The sequence below is a fragment of the Puma concolor genome, chromosome E2 (genome assembly GCF_028749965.1).
Source record: "Puma concolor isolate L17-30 chromosome E2, mPumCon1.1.hap2, whole genome shotgun sequence".
Lineage (NCBI taxonomy): Eukaryota > Metazoa > Chordata > Mammalia > Carnivora > Felidae > Puma > Puma concolor.
Window position 1 is genome coordinate 48,166,511 of NC_141681.1, and position 16,583 is coordinate 48,183,093.

General features: G+C 53.8%; 1 protein-coding gene across 2 annotated transcripts; it reads left to right on the top strand.

Annotated features, from left to right (window-relative positions):
- The first annotated feature begins 1,573 nt into the window (after nucleotides 1-1,573).
- DLL3 (delta like canonical Notch ligand 3) lies at nucleotides 1,574-16,570 on the top strand. Of its 2 annotated transcripts, none has more exons than XM_086689755.1 (9): nucleotides 1,574-2,940; nucleotides 3,070-3,351; nucleotides 4,232-4,286; nucleotides 5,424-5,666; nucleotides 6,713-6,927; nucleotides 7,845-8,067; nucleotides 9,517-10,108; nucleotides 10,350-10,434; nucleotides 16,470-16,570. In XM_086689755.1, the coding sequence occupies exons 1-9, from the start codon at nucleotides 2,872-2,874 to the stop codon at nucleotides 16,506-16,508; spliced, it is 1,803 nt and encodes a 600-aa protein (XP_086545881.1). In that variant the 5' UTR covers nucleotides 1,574-2,871; the 3' UTR covers nucleotides 16,509-16,570. The 2 variants fall into 2 exon arrangements, with proteins under 2 accessions (XP_086545881.1, XP_086545882.1); XM_086689756.1 differs by lacking the exon at nucleotides 16,470-16,570 and adding an exon at nucleotides 10,779-10,996.
- Nucleotides 16,571-16,583: the final 13 nt, after the last annotated feature.

Here is a 16,583-nt window from a genome sequence, read left to right on the forward strand (position 1 = left end):
ACACTAGGGTGCATCAGTGAGCAAATTAGACCTAGAGCTCTCCTGTTCTCACAGACATGTTCTTATGGAGGAGATAATGGTCAGATATTTCTCAATAAATGCATAAAGAAAAATAAGGGGAGTGGGTATGCTAAGGAGATAGAGCGGTTGGGAGACTTGAGGTGCTGTTTTATTTTTATTTTTTTTAATGTTTATCTGTTTTTGAGAGAGCGTGTGCGAGTGCATGAGCAGAGGAGAGAGAGAATCCCAAGCAGGCTCCACACTGTCCGCTCAGAGCCCAGGGTGGCGCTCAAACCCACAAACTGTGAGATCATGACCTGAGCTGAAGTTGGGTACTTAACCAATTGAGAGACCCAGGCGCCCCTGAGGTGCTGTTTTGGATTGAATGGGACAGTCAAGGAAGGCCTCCTGGGAAAGTATATTTGACAGACCATAATGAAATGAGAAAAGCCATGGGGATATCTGGGTGTGTCAGGTGTAGTCACCTCAGGACCTTTGCACTTGGTGTATCCTCTGCCAGGAATATTTGCCTAGGATCCTTATCACTTATCACTTCCCTCTCTTCCCCCCACTTTTCCCTCTCTTCCCCCCACTTATCCCCCCCCCCACCTTATGTCTTTGCTTGGATGTCACCTCAGCATGACCTGTGGGCCCTAAGGTTGGCAAATAAGGAAAAGTTCTGAATAGCCAAAGAGACTCATGGAAATCTCTTAAAGTATACTTTACACACAGACATGACAGAATTCACCTGAAACACTATCCTGTCTGACACAAGCCTTCAATAAAGTCTGGTTATTTTTATGATCTTCAAAATGAGATATCTCAGACCTGGAATCTGTTATCTTCCCAAGTTATTATCCAGGATAGGAATCTGCCTTCTCCCACAGCAGTTTTTAAGGACTGTCCAAATTCCATTTGAATGTCTCCTGTGATGGGAAGCTCACTCCTCCACCTACCCCAGTAATGGGTCTAATTTGCCTCCTGGTAATCAGTCCATGAGGTCTGGCTCTGTGTTTAGGGCTACAGAGCCAGTCTGAGTAGGGGGAGGGTATGTGGAAGGAGGGCCTCACGTGTCAACCTTAGAGTCTCTGTATTTTGAAGACACAGGAGAGCCATGCAAGAGCCTGCAGGAGAGGGACACGGGTCAGATTTGTGCTTAGACCCCCTGAGCCAGAGTGGTCACAGCTGGGAGAGAGTAATCGGGGCTCTGGGGCTCAGAGGAGGTGCCTGGCCACCTTGGTGGATGTGAGGGAAGGCCTGCAGGAGGGGAAATCTGGTGAAGACAATGAAATAGAGGAGGGAGTGGAAAAGACAACTAGAGGGAAGACCTGTACAAAGGAATCTGGGTAGTGTGCACAGTGACCACGGCTCCCCTTGCTCACAATCCTTCCAAGACCCCAGGCCTCAGGAAAAAAAAAAAAAAAAATTAAGATTTTATTTTTAATCTCTATCTCCACCCAACGTGGGGCTCGAGCTCACGACCCTGAGCTCAGGAGCCAATCGCTCCACTGACTGAGCCAGCCAGGCGCCCCTAAGAGCAAACTACTTCGTCGAACTCTCCTTCATTAAAAATTGCTGCGCGCTTGTGTGTGCCCGGTTCTGCTGGACTATGCTTTGTTGATCATTCTGTCTTCTCCAAAAGAAAAATTTGTAAATGGAACCTGTATTCCCCCCCCCATAATTATTAGCCTCCAACTATTAAAACGTGTTATTTGCAGGGAGTTCACGTCATCTAAGCGCTTCACTCGGCACCTGGCACAGAACGATTACGGCCAGAGAAGCCGGAGCATCTGCTCCTAACCGGGCTTCCCTTGCCGTGGTCCGGGAATACTAAGGGGCTTCTGGAGGGCCCGGGGGTGTCCCCTCCCCCCCACTGTGAGGGAGCAGGCCCCTGATTTGTGAAGACGGAATTTCCTGCCCATTTGCTCCTCACACCTTCCGGAGGCCAAACGGGCGGCCCAGCTGCGGCCCAAAGGGGGAGGGGCGCGGCCGTCCGGCAGATGGCGGCATTTACATACAGCTGGAGCCCCCTCTCAGGCGGGGGCTCCTCACCCCGGCGTCTGGTGCATCCGCGAAGCGGGGGTTGGAAGGGTGGCTTTGTCTTCGGGAGGGGAGCACACACCGCTCGTGTACACGCACATGGGGGTCCACAAAGAACCCTGGATCTTCGTCGCGTCCACGCAGGGCTACAGCCACGGACTTCCCACACCCAACCTCTTTCACACAGGGATGCTCGGTTATTCACAGCTTACGCAGACCCTTCCCCCCCCCCCCCCCCCACGCAGCCACCCAGAGGTGCGTGCACAGACCAGAGATTTAAAGGTTCATACGGCTACACACAGCGTTCAGGATCTCACATTACGCAATGATACGCACATCCACAACAGCCGATCTCAAGAAGTCACACAGTCAGGAAATCAGGTACACCCCTGTTTTCCCACGCTGGTGCACACGCGTACACACACACACACCACAGAATCTTAGAATTACAACCTCACAACCTGTCTTCACCATACGCAGTTTTAGGCACACAGTCAGTCACGTGCAGCCTCCACCCGGTAACTCTTGATCACACCACACACGCACAGAATTTAAAATCGTATATAACTTTACACACTGGCTGCACCTAACCCCACCTCATCTTCAGCCACACACAAAGTCGTGCCCACAACCACACACAAGATCACACGCTCACTACATTGCTTCTGCCCATATTACAATGTCACGGTTGCTCCAGCAAGCTCCCCTTCCCCTGCGATCTCCTCCCCTAGGGTCTCCTGGAGCCGGGCTGCAGCCTGAAGGGGCGGAGCCGTCCCCTCAGATATAAGGCTCGGGAGCCAGCAGCTGCGGCTCCCGGCACCCCGAAAGGCCATGGTCAGCCCGCAGATGGCCCAGCTCCTGTCCCGGACGGTGATCCTGGCGCTTCTTTTCCTTCCCCAGGTCAGAGCAGGAATAGAAAGGGGTGGGATGGGAAGGGGTGGGACGCAGGGGTCGTGCGGCGGAGGCGCGGGACAGACTGGACGCCTGGGCCCCCACGCCCCCTCACCCGGTACTCCTTTCCGGCCCCAGGCAGGGCCGGCAGGCGTCTTCGAGCTGCAGATCCACTCTTTTGGGCCGGGACCAGGCCCGGGGGCCCCGCGGTCCCCTTGCAGCGCCCAGGGCCCGTGCCGCCTCTTCTTTAGGGTCTGCCTGAAGCCAGGGGTCTCCGAAGAGGCCGGCGAATCTCCGTGCGCCCTAGGCGCGGCGCTGAGTGCGCGCGGACCGGTCTATACCCAGCAGCCTGGAGCGCCGGCGCCTGACCTGCCGCTGCCCGACGGCTTCATGCGCGTGCCCTTCCGGGAAGCCTGGCCGGTGAGAACCCGCCCCAGCGCTCCCCCCCCCCCCCCGCCCCCGTGCTTGGAGGCCTTACCCAAACCTCTATGGCCTTCTGCCCGCCAACTCCCAAGACCCCAACCTTGCCACCTAGGGACCTCAGATTTCCAGACCAGTAACTATCATCTGGAATCCCACATTCTTAGACCCGTAAATCCTACTCACAAGGTACCGGAAACTTCTGACTCCAACTTCCCCTATGGAGATCCCAAATGTTCTGACCCCCGCCCTGCATGCTTGAGACCCCAAATTCCCAGAACGCCAAACTTACCTCTGTAAATCTTCAACTCACAGAATACTACCTCTCTTCCTTGGGGGGTCCCTAAACACTTGACTCCTTACCTTTATCTCCAAATCTCCCTGCACTTGGGACCTTCCCATACCCTGTCTTTGGGGCCCCAATCTCCTCTCACTTCATCCCTTCTCAGATATTCCGGTTGGGGCCCATATGCATGAATTTTACCTTCAAAATCCTATCTCCCATCCCACAGCCCCAAAAGTGGAGAGGTGAACAGACCTGTGTATGAATTCTAGACCCCTTGGCCTTTTGGGCAAGGTGACTTTCCCTTTTCCAGCCTCAGTTTCCTCATCTATAAAATGGGATCATCATGATACCTCACAGGGGTCCCTTTTGAGGGATTCAACCAGGTATCTCCAGTATAGTTTTTATCTGCAGCAAGTGCTCAATAAAGGAAGCCCAAACTGTCATTCCTTCCCTGGGCCAGTCCCTCTCAGAACTGTCCCTTGTCTGCTTGGTCCCTGGAATGACCATCACCCCTAAAATCTGGCCTTCATCAAGTACCCCCCCCCCACCCTGACCACTGTCTTCCATCCTTTCCTCCTTCCTCCACCCAACCAGGGCACCTTCTCTCTCATCATCGAAACCTGGAGAGAAGAGTTAGAACAGATTGGCGGTGAGTGTCTTTAGCCATCAGACTGAAGTGTAGAGTGTGGGGGCTCCAGGGAATTGGGCCCGATGTAAGTTCCAAGATAGTGACATGGGGCTATCTGTAGAGTGGAGCGTTCGCGGGATCGCTGGACCCAGGAGGTCCCCACAGCTCCCAGAGTGTGGTGCTGGGTGTTAGTAGCCCCGGGGCTCGTGGCATGTCAGTGTAGAAATGTCCTGGTTCTGGGTGTAGGAGTCTCTGGCCGGATCCCAGGTGAAGTGTGCCAGAGGGAAGCTCTCGTACTATCTTAGAATCGAAGCCACCAGAGCAGGATATAGCATCTCACAGTTCTGCTCTATCGCCATCTGAATATGATAACCCCGGGTTCAATATGGGTTACTTCCTGTTCTCCATTCAGAGTTCTGTCATGGTGTCCCTATAGAGGTCCCCGGAGCCCTAATGGGATGTCACAGTTTCACCAGAGAGAATATTGAGCAAAGGTTTCAGGGAGGGATATGGTATTTTATCGTTAATTTGAGGGGGATTTGGGTACCATGTAAGGCCCACAGTGGGGGTGTGCTGTCACCGTGTAGATATAGAAAGCTGTGGCACAATGTTGGGGAGGGGGTGACAGTTTTGCTGGGGAGAAAATGCCACTGTCTCGGCATCCCAAGGCTTCAGGCAATGAGGGTCATTTATGGTCTAGTAATTGGGATCTCTGTCACCATTTTGCTCTAGGAAGATCCTGAGACACAATTTGGGGGTGTTACGACTTCAAAAGACCTGCCGTTGCCCCTTGGTCATATAGAGATAGCAGATGTCACAGGGTATTAAGAGGTCTCATTACTGCCTTAATATACACAGATTCTGGTGCAAAATATAGGGTTATTTCGGCTTCTGTGGGAGAACTGTTCTCATCATGATGGTCATAGGGTACTAACGGGATCGCGACATCAAAGGTCCCAGGGTACATTATAGGAGTTTACAGCCTTGCTAAGGGTTGAACCGCCATTCTCAGGGCTCTCAAAGCGGTGTTTGGGCCTCGCTAAGAGGGGCAGGGAGAGTACAAGCCGGGAGAGTGCAAGCTCCATCTGTATTGCGAGACTGAGTCGGGTCGGCTCCGGCCCGGCCCCCCACCCCAGCGCGGCTCCCTTCTTCCCGCAGGACCCGCCTGGAGCCTTCTGGCGCGCGTGGCCGGCCGGCGCCGCCTAGCGGCCGGGGGCCCGTGGGCGCGGGATGTGCAGCGCGCAGGCGCCTGGGAACTACGTTTCTCCTACCGCGCGCGCTGCGAGCCGCCCGCCGTCGGGGCCGCATGCGCGCGTCTCTGCCGCTCGCGCAGCGCCCCCTCGCGGTGCGGCCCAGAATTGCGCCCCTGCGCGCCGGTCGAGGACGAGTGCGAGGCAGCGCGTGAGTCCTGCGTTCCACCCCGGCCCTTCCTTAGCTGCACTCGCGGCCCCCACGCCCCTTGCAAAACCTCGTTACCGTCTTCGGGGAACTGGGGACCCAAGAGCTCAGCCCGGGGACCGCAGACATCCCTCTCCAGGAAACTAGGGAATGCTGCTCACCGCTGGCCAAGTACCCCACGCCCCGCTCCAGCTCCACTCGCGGTTCAGCCCCCTCCCCACGATCCAGCTACCACCTTCGGGGAAACTGAGGACCCTAGACTTCTCTCTAGCCCTGCCTGGGCACTCCACCCGCTTCTCTCTTCCTAACACTTTTGTCTTCCCTAATAGGAACCCACACCCATTTCCCATGCCGGTACCCACGCCCGGTTCCACCTCTAACCCATGCCACACCCCTTTCCGGATGCTAGGACCCTCTAAACTCTTCTAACGCTTGGGGCCCTTCTTACCCCCCACCCAGGAGCTTTGGAAACTCCTCGCAGTTTCCCACAACCCCCTCATTAAAGGATTCTTTATCTTCTCCTTGCAGTCGCGGGCCAGATACCATTGCTTTCTAAAGCTTGGATCCCTGACTTCCATTATGGGTACCCTCAGACCCCCTCCCCAAACGTCTGAGCCCCACGGAAGCCCGTAGGACTCCCAGGCTTATCCAGATTCTCCCGGACCTGCCCACATTCAAGACCTTCCCAATTCCCCCTGAAAGGCCAGGGGCCCTTCCCCAAGCCCCAAGCCCCTTCTCTCACTCTCCTCTCTCCAAGCTCAGACCCTGGAGCCCCCACTCCATTCTCCTTCTGAGAACACAGACTCTGGAGCTCGGTGACCTGGGTTCACATCCTCTGTCTGCTACTTCCTGTCTTCCTTTCTGGGCCTCAGTTTCCCTGTTTGGAAACCGAGGGGGAAGTTACAATACCATATAGCCCAGAGGGTTGTCTGTCACAAGGATGAAACAAGGTGGTGCACACAGAGCGCCCAGACACTTGTCCGATTCCTATCCTCCTGACCCTGCTCTCATCAATGTTACTCTTCCCTCTGCCTCTTCTTCCCCCGTAGCGGCATGTCGGGCCGGCTGCAGTCCAGACCACGGCTTCTGTGAGCAGCCCAATGAATGTCGATGCCTGGAGGGCTGGACTGGGCCCCTCTGCACCATCCCCGTCTCCAGCAGCTGCCTCACTCCCAGGGGCCCATCCTCTGCTGCCACTGGATGCCTTGTACCCAGGCCTGGGCCCTGTGATGGAAACCCATGTGCCAACGGGGGCAGCTGCAGTGTCAGTATCACCCCCTCCTACGTCATCCTGATCCGTACTTTACCCCCATCTGGGGCTGTTTGAGACCACACCCCGGGAAGGGCTGGGGGTAGCTGTCAGGGGAGGGCTTCCTGGGGCTGTCCAACCTGCATCTGGGGTCACGAGGTGGAATTAGGTGATGGGAATAGGATTGGGAAGAACAGGCCCAGTGGGTGGCACCTAAAGGTGCAGGCATGTGGATGATGAGTCCTATGGGGCTACCAACTTCCCCCCCCCCCCCAGAATAGAGAACAACCTGAGGGCTCAAAATGGGCAGCAGTGGGGCCAGGTGAGTTGGGAATTTAGGATGAGGGAGCATTAGAGAAGGCTTCCTAGAGATGGGCCTAGGGCTGGGGGCTTCTGAAGTCCAATTTGGCTGAGGGGCAGTGGAGTGGGTAGACCAGCTGAGTGGCCTGGGGAAAGCAAACATGTGGCAGTGGGCATGAAGCCGGGGTGTACTGGGATAAAGTGGAGCCCAGCGTGGGCCACCTGAACAGTGCCACCAACGGACGGTGAGAACAGTCAGGGTTCAAGGTAGGGGGAGGGCCTGAGAAGGGGAGATCAGAGAAGGCTTCATGGGGGAGGTGGTCTTAGGGCTAGGACCTGGAAGTAGGATTTGGCTCTGCGGACAAAATCGGGAGGGCAGACCAGGCTGGCAGCATTTGTAGGTGAAGGTGTAGAAGTGGGAATGGGGGCTCTCCGGGCCTCCAGAGCCTCCCCTCTGTGGGCTTGGATGGGCGGATCCAGAAACATGGAGTGCAGCGAGGGATTGTTTCATGGGGGACTTCCCAGGTGAGGCAGGACGGGACAATGAGCAGCCCCCCATGTTCGAGGTAGGAGGGGGGATGGGATTTTGCTCCCAGGAGACCCCGTTCTGAAGCCCTCTTGCTGCTACCCAGGAGACATCAGGATCCTTCGAATGCGCCTGTCCCCGCGGGTTCTACGGATTGCGGTGTGAGGTGAGCGGGGTGACGTGTGCGGATGGACCTTGCTTCAATGGCGGCTTGTGTGTGGGAGGCGCAGACCCTGACTCTGCCTACGTCTGCCACTGTCCACCCGGTTTCCAAGGCTCCAACTGTGAGAAGAGAGTGGACCGGTGCAGCCTGAAACCGTGCCGGAACGGTGAGGTGGGAGGACAGATGGTGAGGGATGGTGTGTGGGGGGGGATATGGGGGGGGGTCCCCTGCATGGTCAGTGGGCAAAAGCAGGGCTTGGCTCAGACAGTCCTGGGTGGGAATCCTAGCTGTGCTCTCTCTAGCCTGTGGCCTGTGGAAGTGACCCTCCCCCTCTGCCCAGCCTGTTTGTTCTGTAAAATGCACAAGGTGGTATTCCTGTCTCAAAGATATTGGAGTAGGGGGCACCTGGCTGGCTCAGTCGGTGGAGCATGTAACTTTCGATCTCGGGGTTGTAAGTTCAAGCCCCATTTTGGGTGTAGAGATTACTTTAAAAAAAAAATGAGTATCTACAGTCTTCCAGGTCCTGTTCTAGACACTAGGGAAACAGCAGGGAATGAGATAGACAAAAATCCCTACCCTCATAGAGCTGATAAACAAAATAAATAAATTATATGGGACGTTAGATGGTGATAAAAACTAAGAAGAAAAATAAAGTCAGAGGGGGGTGTGTATGAGCTGGAAGGTTGACACTTGAGCCAAAGTGGTTAGGGAAAAGCTTGCTGAAGGTAGTGAAGGAGGGAGCCATGCGGGGATCTGGGGGAAGAGTATGTTCCAGGTAGAGGGAACAGCAAGTGCAGAGGCCCTGAGGTCGGAATGTACCTGGCTGGTTAAGGGTCCCAGGGAAGCTGGTGCAGAAGGAGCAGGGAGAGTGGTGAGAGATGAGGTCAGGGAGGTGACAGACCCGGTGGGACTTCATGGGCTATGATGAGGATTTTTGGTTTTCCCCGAGGGAGATGGAGCCACAGGAGTCTTCTGAGCAGTGGAGAGACCTGATCTGATATAGGTGTTAGAAGATCATGAGTGTAAAAACTCTCCAAAACCCTGAGTGTTCACTCTGGGCTGAGTGGTACTAGGGACGTGGCAGTGACCAGAACAGCTCTGGGCCCCGCCCTCATGGGGGTACCAGTCCAGTGGGGGAGGGCACACTTGTCCTCGGAGCCCAGAGTTGTCAGGGTTGTGATGGGGGGAGCGCAGGGCTGGGATGGAGTCAGGGGAGGCTTCCTGGAGGAGACAGCAGAGACCTGAAGGCTGAGCTCAGGAAGAGAAGAGGTGAAAAGAATGGGAGGAAAGGAGGAAGTGAAAAGGGAAGGGGCATCCCAGGCAGAAGGCACCGGCAAAGGCCAGCTGGCTAAAACATGTTCTGCAACTGCCATTTGAGTATTGTTGAAGCCGAGAGAAAGATACAGGGACACAGGGCGCCGAAGAGGTGAGGCCGACTTAATCCAAGACTTCACCGGGAGAAAAGCGGGCTTGCTTTCCCAGAGGCTGGCCCTAGAGTTAGATGGAGGGAGTGGGGACCCAGAGGAAAGGGCGGGCAGGGGTTACAGAGCCGAGGAGCAGACGCCCGCCGAGGAAGTACCGCCCGGGCCTTGCTGCTGACGCCCCTTCCCCACAGGCGGGCTCTGCCTGGACCTGGGCCACGCCCTGCGCTGCCGCTGCCGCGCCGGCTTCGCGGGGCCGCGCTGCGAGCACGACCTGGACGACTGCACCGGCCGCGCCTGCGCCAACGGCGGCACGTGCCTGGAGGGTGGTGGCGCGCGACGCTGCTCCTGCGCCCTGGGCTTCGGCGGCCGTGACTGCCGCGAGCGCGCCGACCCGTGTGCCGCGCGCCCCTGCGCCCACGGCGGCCGCTGCTACGCCCACTTCTCCGGCCTCGTCTGCGCCTGCGCGCCCGGCTACATGGGCGCGCGCTGCGAGGTCCCGGTTCACCCCGTCGGCGTGGACGACGGCACAGGCGCGTTACCCGCGGCCCTACCAGGCCCGAGGCAGGGGGATCCCCAGCGCTTCCTTTTGCCACCGGCTTTGGGACTGCTGGTGGCCGCGGGCTTGGCCGGCACTGCGCTCTTGCTGGTCCACGTGCGACGCCGTGGTCCTGTCCGGGATACTGGGTCTCGCTTGCTGGCGGGGACCCCGGAGCCATCGGTGCCTGCGCTACCAGACGCACTCAACAACCGGAGAACGCAGGAGGGTTCCGAGGATGGCCCGAGGTGAGGGACCGCAGACGTTCGCCTTGTCTCTCCTGGCTGCTTACTTCAGCCCCCAGAGTGCAATTGGCTTGCTTCCTCGATACACCTTCTTGATTGGTTCCTTCCTCTTATCTGCCCGAGGCCTCTTTGATTGGGAGGTTCCTTAGCCCCCTTAGTTGGCCTTGGGTTCTCTCCACGGTGGGTGGGGGAAACAAGAACTGAGAATTTGAAGGGTCGAGATCTTATTCTTTTCCTCCCGCAGCCAGCCCGCGGACTGGAGTCACCCCGAAGATGGAGACTCTCGTGCGATTTACGTCATATCTGCGCCTTCCATCTATGCCCGGGAGGTAGCTACCCACCTCTACCCGCTCCGCGCACTTTGGGCACGCTGGGTGGAGGCAGCCCCTGCATTTCCCGTAGCCCTCCTTTACCCTATCTGTAAGCCGAGGAGGGTAGAGTCTCTGGCAGGTCCTTAAGCCACCCCTCAGTTATGGCCTAATTTAATTCTAGTTTGCAGCCCTTTTGCTGTCGTTTGGAGCTATTTGCCATCTTCTCTTTGGCAGACCTGTGGCCTTCGTGAGGTCACGGTGGGAGCCTCAGCCAGAGCTTCACTGTTTTCCCCTCCCTGGGGAGAGGGAGAGGAGGCAGAGGGGCAGCCCTTTCTAATGCCACCTACTCATTTCATTTCTAGGCCTGACCTGCCCCTTCTCCATCAGCGCCTGGAGACAGGACCCGGATATTTTTGTATTTACTTGGTGGTGCCCAATGTTCTGCCTTAGACACTTTGGAGCTGGAGGGGGTGGCTGGGAGAATTTTACTGTTGGGAGTTGTACATAATGGTTATTTATATCCTATCTTCTCCTCTCTCCATCTCTCCAGGGACCTCTATAAAGGCTCTTACTTTGATCAGCTTTGACTCACTGGGCTAAGTGCTTTGTACTTCGTGTTGGGACTGAGGGGAGAGATCGTGTCTCCTGGGAAGCATACCAGTTAAGACTCTGCTGGAGGGATCAGAAACAACTCAAAGTGGCTTAAACAAGGAGAATGTATTAGTTCATAAAAATGAATGTTGTAGTGGGTGTAGTTTTAGCAGAGCTGGATTCAGGACCGGGAGGTTCCCCCCCCCCCCCCCCCCCCCAGTTGTGTCTGGGAACGACTTCATTTGCAAACGGGGCTTTCATTGGTTCTGGCGTGTCACGTGGCCTCCCCCCCCCCAAGTATGTTTTATTGTGATTCGTCAGGCTTGGTTATTTGTCTAGCGTGCAGCGGGAAGTGAAGTGAGTCAGGCTATCCAAATCAGGTGGAAAATGTGGCTAGACCAGTGTCCCTCCCTCTGCCTCAAATCGGGGTTTGTTACTAGACCTGAGAGTATTGTATCAGGCAGGCAAGACAGCTGAGTAGGTTTGAAGAGCTAATTGGCTTTATGAAGGGATTCGTGAATTGGGCAGCCTCCTGTCTGGTGAGTAGAGGGACGCTCCGAGGAGTTGCACAAAGTGGAAGGTTTTTATAGGAAGGAGAGGGGGGCAAGGAAGTTATCAAAGAAAGGATTGTTCCAGGCACTGTCACCTTCCTCTAGGGGAAGGGCAGGGGGTCTTATTGGGGACTTAACCTCAGCTTGCTTTGGGGGATGGAGGGGGTCCATGTGACTGATCACCTTATGGGTGCTGACCAGAAAATTCCTGACTGACCTGTGAAGACTTACATTTTTTTCTGTGAAGTTGAAACTGCAAATTGGTTGGGTATTAAGCCCCAGTTTGGTGACTTCGCCCAAGTGACGTCATTTTGAGCCTGTACTTTTTTTTTTTTTTTTAAGATTTTATTTTTAAGTAATCTCTACACCCAACGTGGGGCTCTAACAGCCCTGAGATCATAAGTCATACGCTCCATCTACTGAGCCAGCCAGCACCCGCCCCCTCCAGCCTGTGCTTTCTTTTCTTTTTCTTTTTTTAATTTTAATTTTTTACATTTTTGAGAAAGAGAGTGCAAGCAAGGGAGGGTGGGGGGGGGGTCACACAGAATCCAAAGCAGGCTCCAGGCTCTGAGCTGTCAGCACAGAGCCCCACGCAGGACTCAAACTCACAAACCATGAGATCATGGCCTGAGCCGAAGTCGGACACTTAACCGACTGAGCCACCCAGCGCCCCCCCTGCGCTTTCTTTTTTAACACAACAGAACCAGTCAGTGAGAGGAGAAGGGATCCATTTTATAGAAGAGAAAGTTGAGGCTAAAAGAGGGAAGTAACTACTGCGGAGACAGAGCCAGCGAGTGCGGGGTTTGGGATGCAGCTGTCCTTCCTGACGCCTCGGTGCTAAAGAGCTATAGGGTTTGTGTGGACGTGGTTGTGCTGCTTTGTTTCTAAACACCAAAAATGCAGCTGTGTTGGCTGCCTCAACACCCTGATGTTTATGACGTATCACACAAAACATCAGAAGGGTAATTTAATATAACTTCTAAAATGAAAAATTCACGGGCGCGTGTGTGGCTCAGTCACTTAAGCTTCCAACTCAGGATTTCGGCTCAGGTTGTGCTCTCATGGTTAGATTCACGAGTTCGAGCCCGGTGTCAGGCTCTGTGCGGACAGTGTGGAGCCTGCTTGGGATTCTTTCTCTCCCTCTACCCCTGCCCCTCCCCTGCTTGTTTCCTCTCTCTTTCTCCCTTAAAATAAATATGTGACATTAAAAAAATGAAATGAAAAATTCACATTCCCTTCAATTTGGTGGTTTCGTGTCTAGGATACAAATTACACGTGAACTTTCACTTGTGCACAAAGGTGTCTGTATTGCAGTGGTTGTTTGTAGTGTTTTTATTTATTTCAGAGAGAGAGAGCACAAGCGGGGAAGGGGCAGAGAGAGAGGGAGACACAGAATCTGAAGCAGGCTCCAGGCTCTGTGCTGACAGCTCACAGCCTGATGTGGGGATCAAACCCATAAACTGTGAGATCATGACCTGAGCTGAAGTTGGATGCTTAACCGACTGAACCACCCAGGCACCCCTGCAGTGGTTGTTTATAATAGCGAAAGGCTGTGAACACCCTAAGTGTCTGATGAGAGGGAACTGGTTACATTAATTAGGGGCCATTTATAAACAGGATATTACACAATTGTTAACAGGACGAGGCAGATATCGATGTGCTAATATGAAATTACCATCTATGCATTTTGTCCAAGACTGGGGGGGGGGAGGGACAAGGTGCAAAGGAGTGTATAGGGTGCTACCATTTGTGTTTTAAAAATGGACTGTATGGAGTTCACCTGGCATTCACCTCAGGAGGAGCTCGGCAGACCCGCTTGCCGGCAAACTGGTGCAAATTATAAAAACAAAATGACAGATCAACTGTTTAAAGCCTCTGGGAATGATCCTGAAGGCACATAGCGAATTAACCGTTCATTCGAGAAAATCTAAACGTTTGGTGAGAACAGGGAGAATCAGTAACAAGTAAACCAATACCCTCCCCCCCCACCCCCTCCCCACCCTACTCCAGTAACACCCCCCTCCTCCATTCCTGCCTGGGCTCCCTCCCCGCCCCCAGCTCCAAGCTGGAGGCTGTCCTCGGGGGAGGGGCAGAGCATCAGTCTCTCTCGTCCTGCCACCAGCTACTTGTTGCTGAGGCTGAGTTCTGGGGGAGCACCACCAAGAGGTGGGGGCTCCCTTCTCCAGCCCAGCCCGTACTTGGGGGACTCTGTGTTCGATGTGTTGTGGCCAAGAATGCCAGAGCCCTGACTGTCCCTCCCTGGCTCCTGGGGCAGGGGGTTCACATCCAGAGGGCAAGCTAAGAGGCCTGGGGCTGCCGCCTCACCCCGCTGAGGACTCCGCTCCTAAAGTGGGGTTACTCTGAGCCAAGCCTACCGTTGTCCCCCTCCCCAGTATCAGAGCTGTGGCTCAGAGATTTTGTCTGTTGGGAAGGCAGGCTGCAGAACAGAGAGCTCCCAAGTCTTTTCTCAGAGGAACAGACTGTTCACAACAGTGTGGAGTTCAAGCCTGAAGGTGCCTCAAAAACAGCGGAAGTTGTGCTGGAAAGCGATGGAAGGACATGGGTGGGTTCTGGCTAGTTTGCCGGAGAGCTAAGGAAAGAGACAGCTGGGAGGAGCCTTCCTGGGGTCAGAACTAATCTCAAACTGACTCCGGGAGCTAACCATTCAAAGGATCCCTAATTTGATCGGATCCGTCTCTGAAAAAGTTGATGCCCCCATGGTGTTGAAAACAATGAGGACCGCAGAGCAAACAGCTGACAGTTGGTGGAGCTTACCTGCCCGGCACAGTCAGAAAGACCCAGAGAACCTGCCCAAACCCACCAGCCCCGGATGACTGGGCATATCTGAGTCTGTGTCCCCATCCACCCTCCCCCCTGCTCTACACTTGCTGGAGAAAGGAGAATAGACTTAAATCACCTAGCCAGTCACTAACCAGGGAAACAAACAAACCCCAGGGAGTCGGGGCCAGCGCCCAGAGTTGCCATAATGTGCTATCTGAAATGTCCGGTTGCCAACAAAAAAATACGAGATAGGTGTGGAAGTAAGAACGGCATACTGGAGGGGGAGGGAGGCAAGAGAAACTGCCCACCCTGGGGAGAGTGACCACATGTTGGAATGAACAAAGCCTTCAAAGCAGCCATTACAAATATGTTTGGAGAGCAAAAGGCAACTGTGATTAAAGAAAGAAAAGCAAGGGCGCCTGGGTGGTTCAGTCCGTTGAGCATCCGACTTTGGCTCAGGTCATGATCTCAAGGCTCCTGAGTTCCAGCCTTGCATCAGGCTCCCTGCTGTCAGCGCAGAGCCCGCTTGGGATGTTCTGTCCCCACCTCTCTGCCCCTTCCCTGCTTGCACTCTCTCTCTCTCAAAAATAAATAAAGCTTAAAAAAAAAAAAAAAAACGCCCTAAAAGCAATAAACCATGTGGCACCAAATAGAGACTATCAACAGAGAGACAAGTTATTTTATTATTTTATTTTATTTTTTTTTAATTTTTTTTTTTTCAACTTTTATTTATTTTTTTTGGGACAGAGAGAGACAGAGCATGAACGGGGGAGGGGCAGAGAGAGAGGGAGACACAGAATCAGAAACAGGCTCCAGGCTCTGAGCCATCAGCCCAGAGCCCGACGCGGGGCTCGAACTCACAGACCGCGAGATCGTGACCTGGCTGAAGTCGGACGCTTAACCGACTGCGCCACCCAGGCGCCCCTAGACAAGTTATTTTAAAAAGAAATGGAGGGGCACCTGGGTGGCTCAGTCGGTTAAGCGTCCGACTTTGGCTCAGGTCATGATCTCGCGGTCTGTGGGTTCGAGCCCCGCGTCGGGCTCTGTGCTAACAGCTCAGAGCCTGGAGCCTGTTTCAGATTCTGTGTCTCCCTCTTTCTCTGACCCTCCCCTGTTCATGCTCTCTCTCTGTCTCAAAAATAAATAAATGTTAAAAAAAAAATTAAAAAAAAATAAAGAAATGGAAATTCTGGGGCCGAAAAGGAGGATATCTAAAATGAAAAATCCTCCAGAAGAGCTCAATAGTAGATTTGAATTGTCAGAAGAAAGAATTCACAAGCTTCAAGAGTCTTGAACTAGAGAGGGAAAGAAATGAAAAATGAATGGCGACTTGGAGACACGTTTTAAATATGTACAAAGCATTTTGTATCAGAGGCTGTCAGATAATAGATGCTCAGTGTTAGTTCTCAATATTATGTGATAAGAGGAAAGCCCTTTTCACAGGGAGGCAAACTGAAGCCCAGAGAGGGGTAGAAACTTGCTTAGATAGAATCACACAAAAAATTCGATGTCTCTCAAGATTTTCCTATTTAAAATTTAAAAAAATTTTAATTTTGAGAGAGGGAGAGAGAGCGTGAGCAGGGGAGAAGGGCAGGGGGAGAGGGAGAGAGAATTCCAAGGGGCTCTGCTGAGCATGGGGCTTTATCCCAGGACCCTGGGGTTATGAATGGAGCCAAAATCAAGAGTTGGACGCTCAACCAACTGAGCCACCCAGGTGCCCCATGACTCTCCTTTTAAAACTCTTCCATGATTCAACATAAGGTCTGTACCTGACCTAATAGTATTGGACCAGTGTCAGAGTCCTGGTTTTGACAAGGTACTATAGTTACATATGATGCTATTATTGGGGAAAGCTGGATGGAAGTTAATACAGGATTCTTAAAAAAAAAAAAAAAAAAAAAATTTATAGCTTACTTATTTTTTGAGAGAGAGAGAGCAGGGCAGGGGCAGAGAGAGAGTCCAAAGTAGGTTCCACTCGAGAGCCCAATGCAGGCTCTCACGAACCGCGAGACTGTGACCTGAGCCGAAATGAAGAGTCAGATGCTTAACCGACTGAGCCAGAGACCCCTACAGGATTCTATACACTGTTTTTCCAATTTCATGTGAGTGTTAAAACTTGTTTTTAAAAAGGTAAATATTTATGAAACACCTACTGTGGACCTCCCATGAACATGCCAGCTCTTATTCTGGGAGCAGGGGACTCAGCAGTGAAGGAGGCAAGTAAGTCCCCCCCCCCCCCCGGAG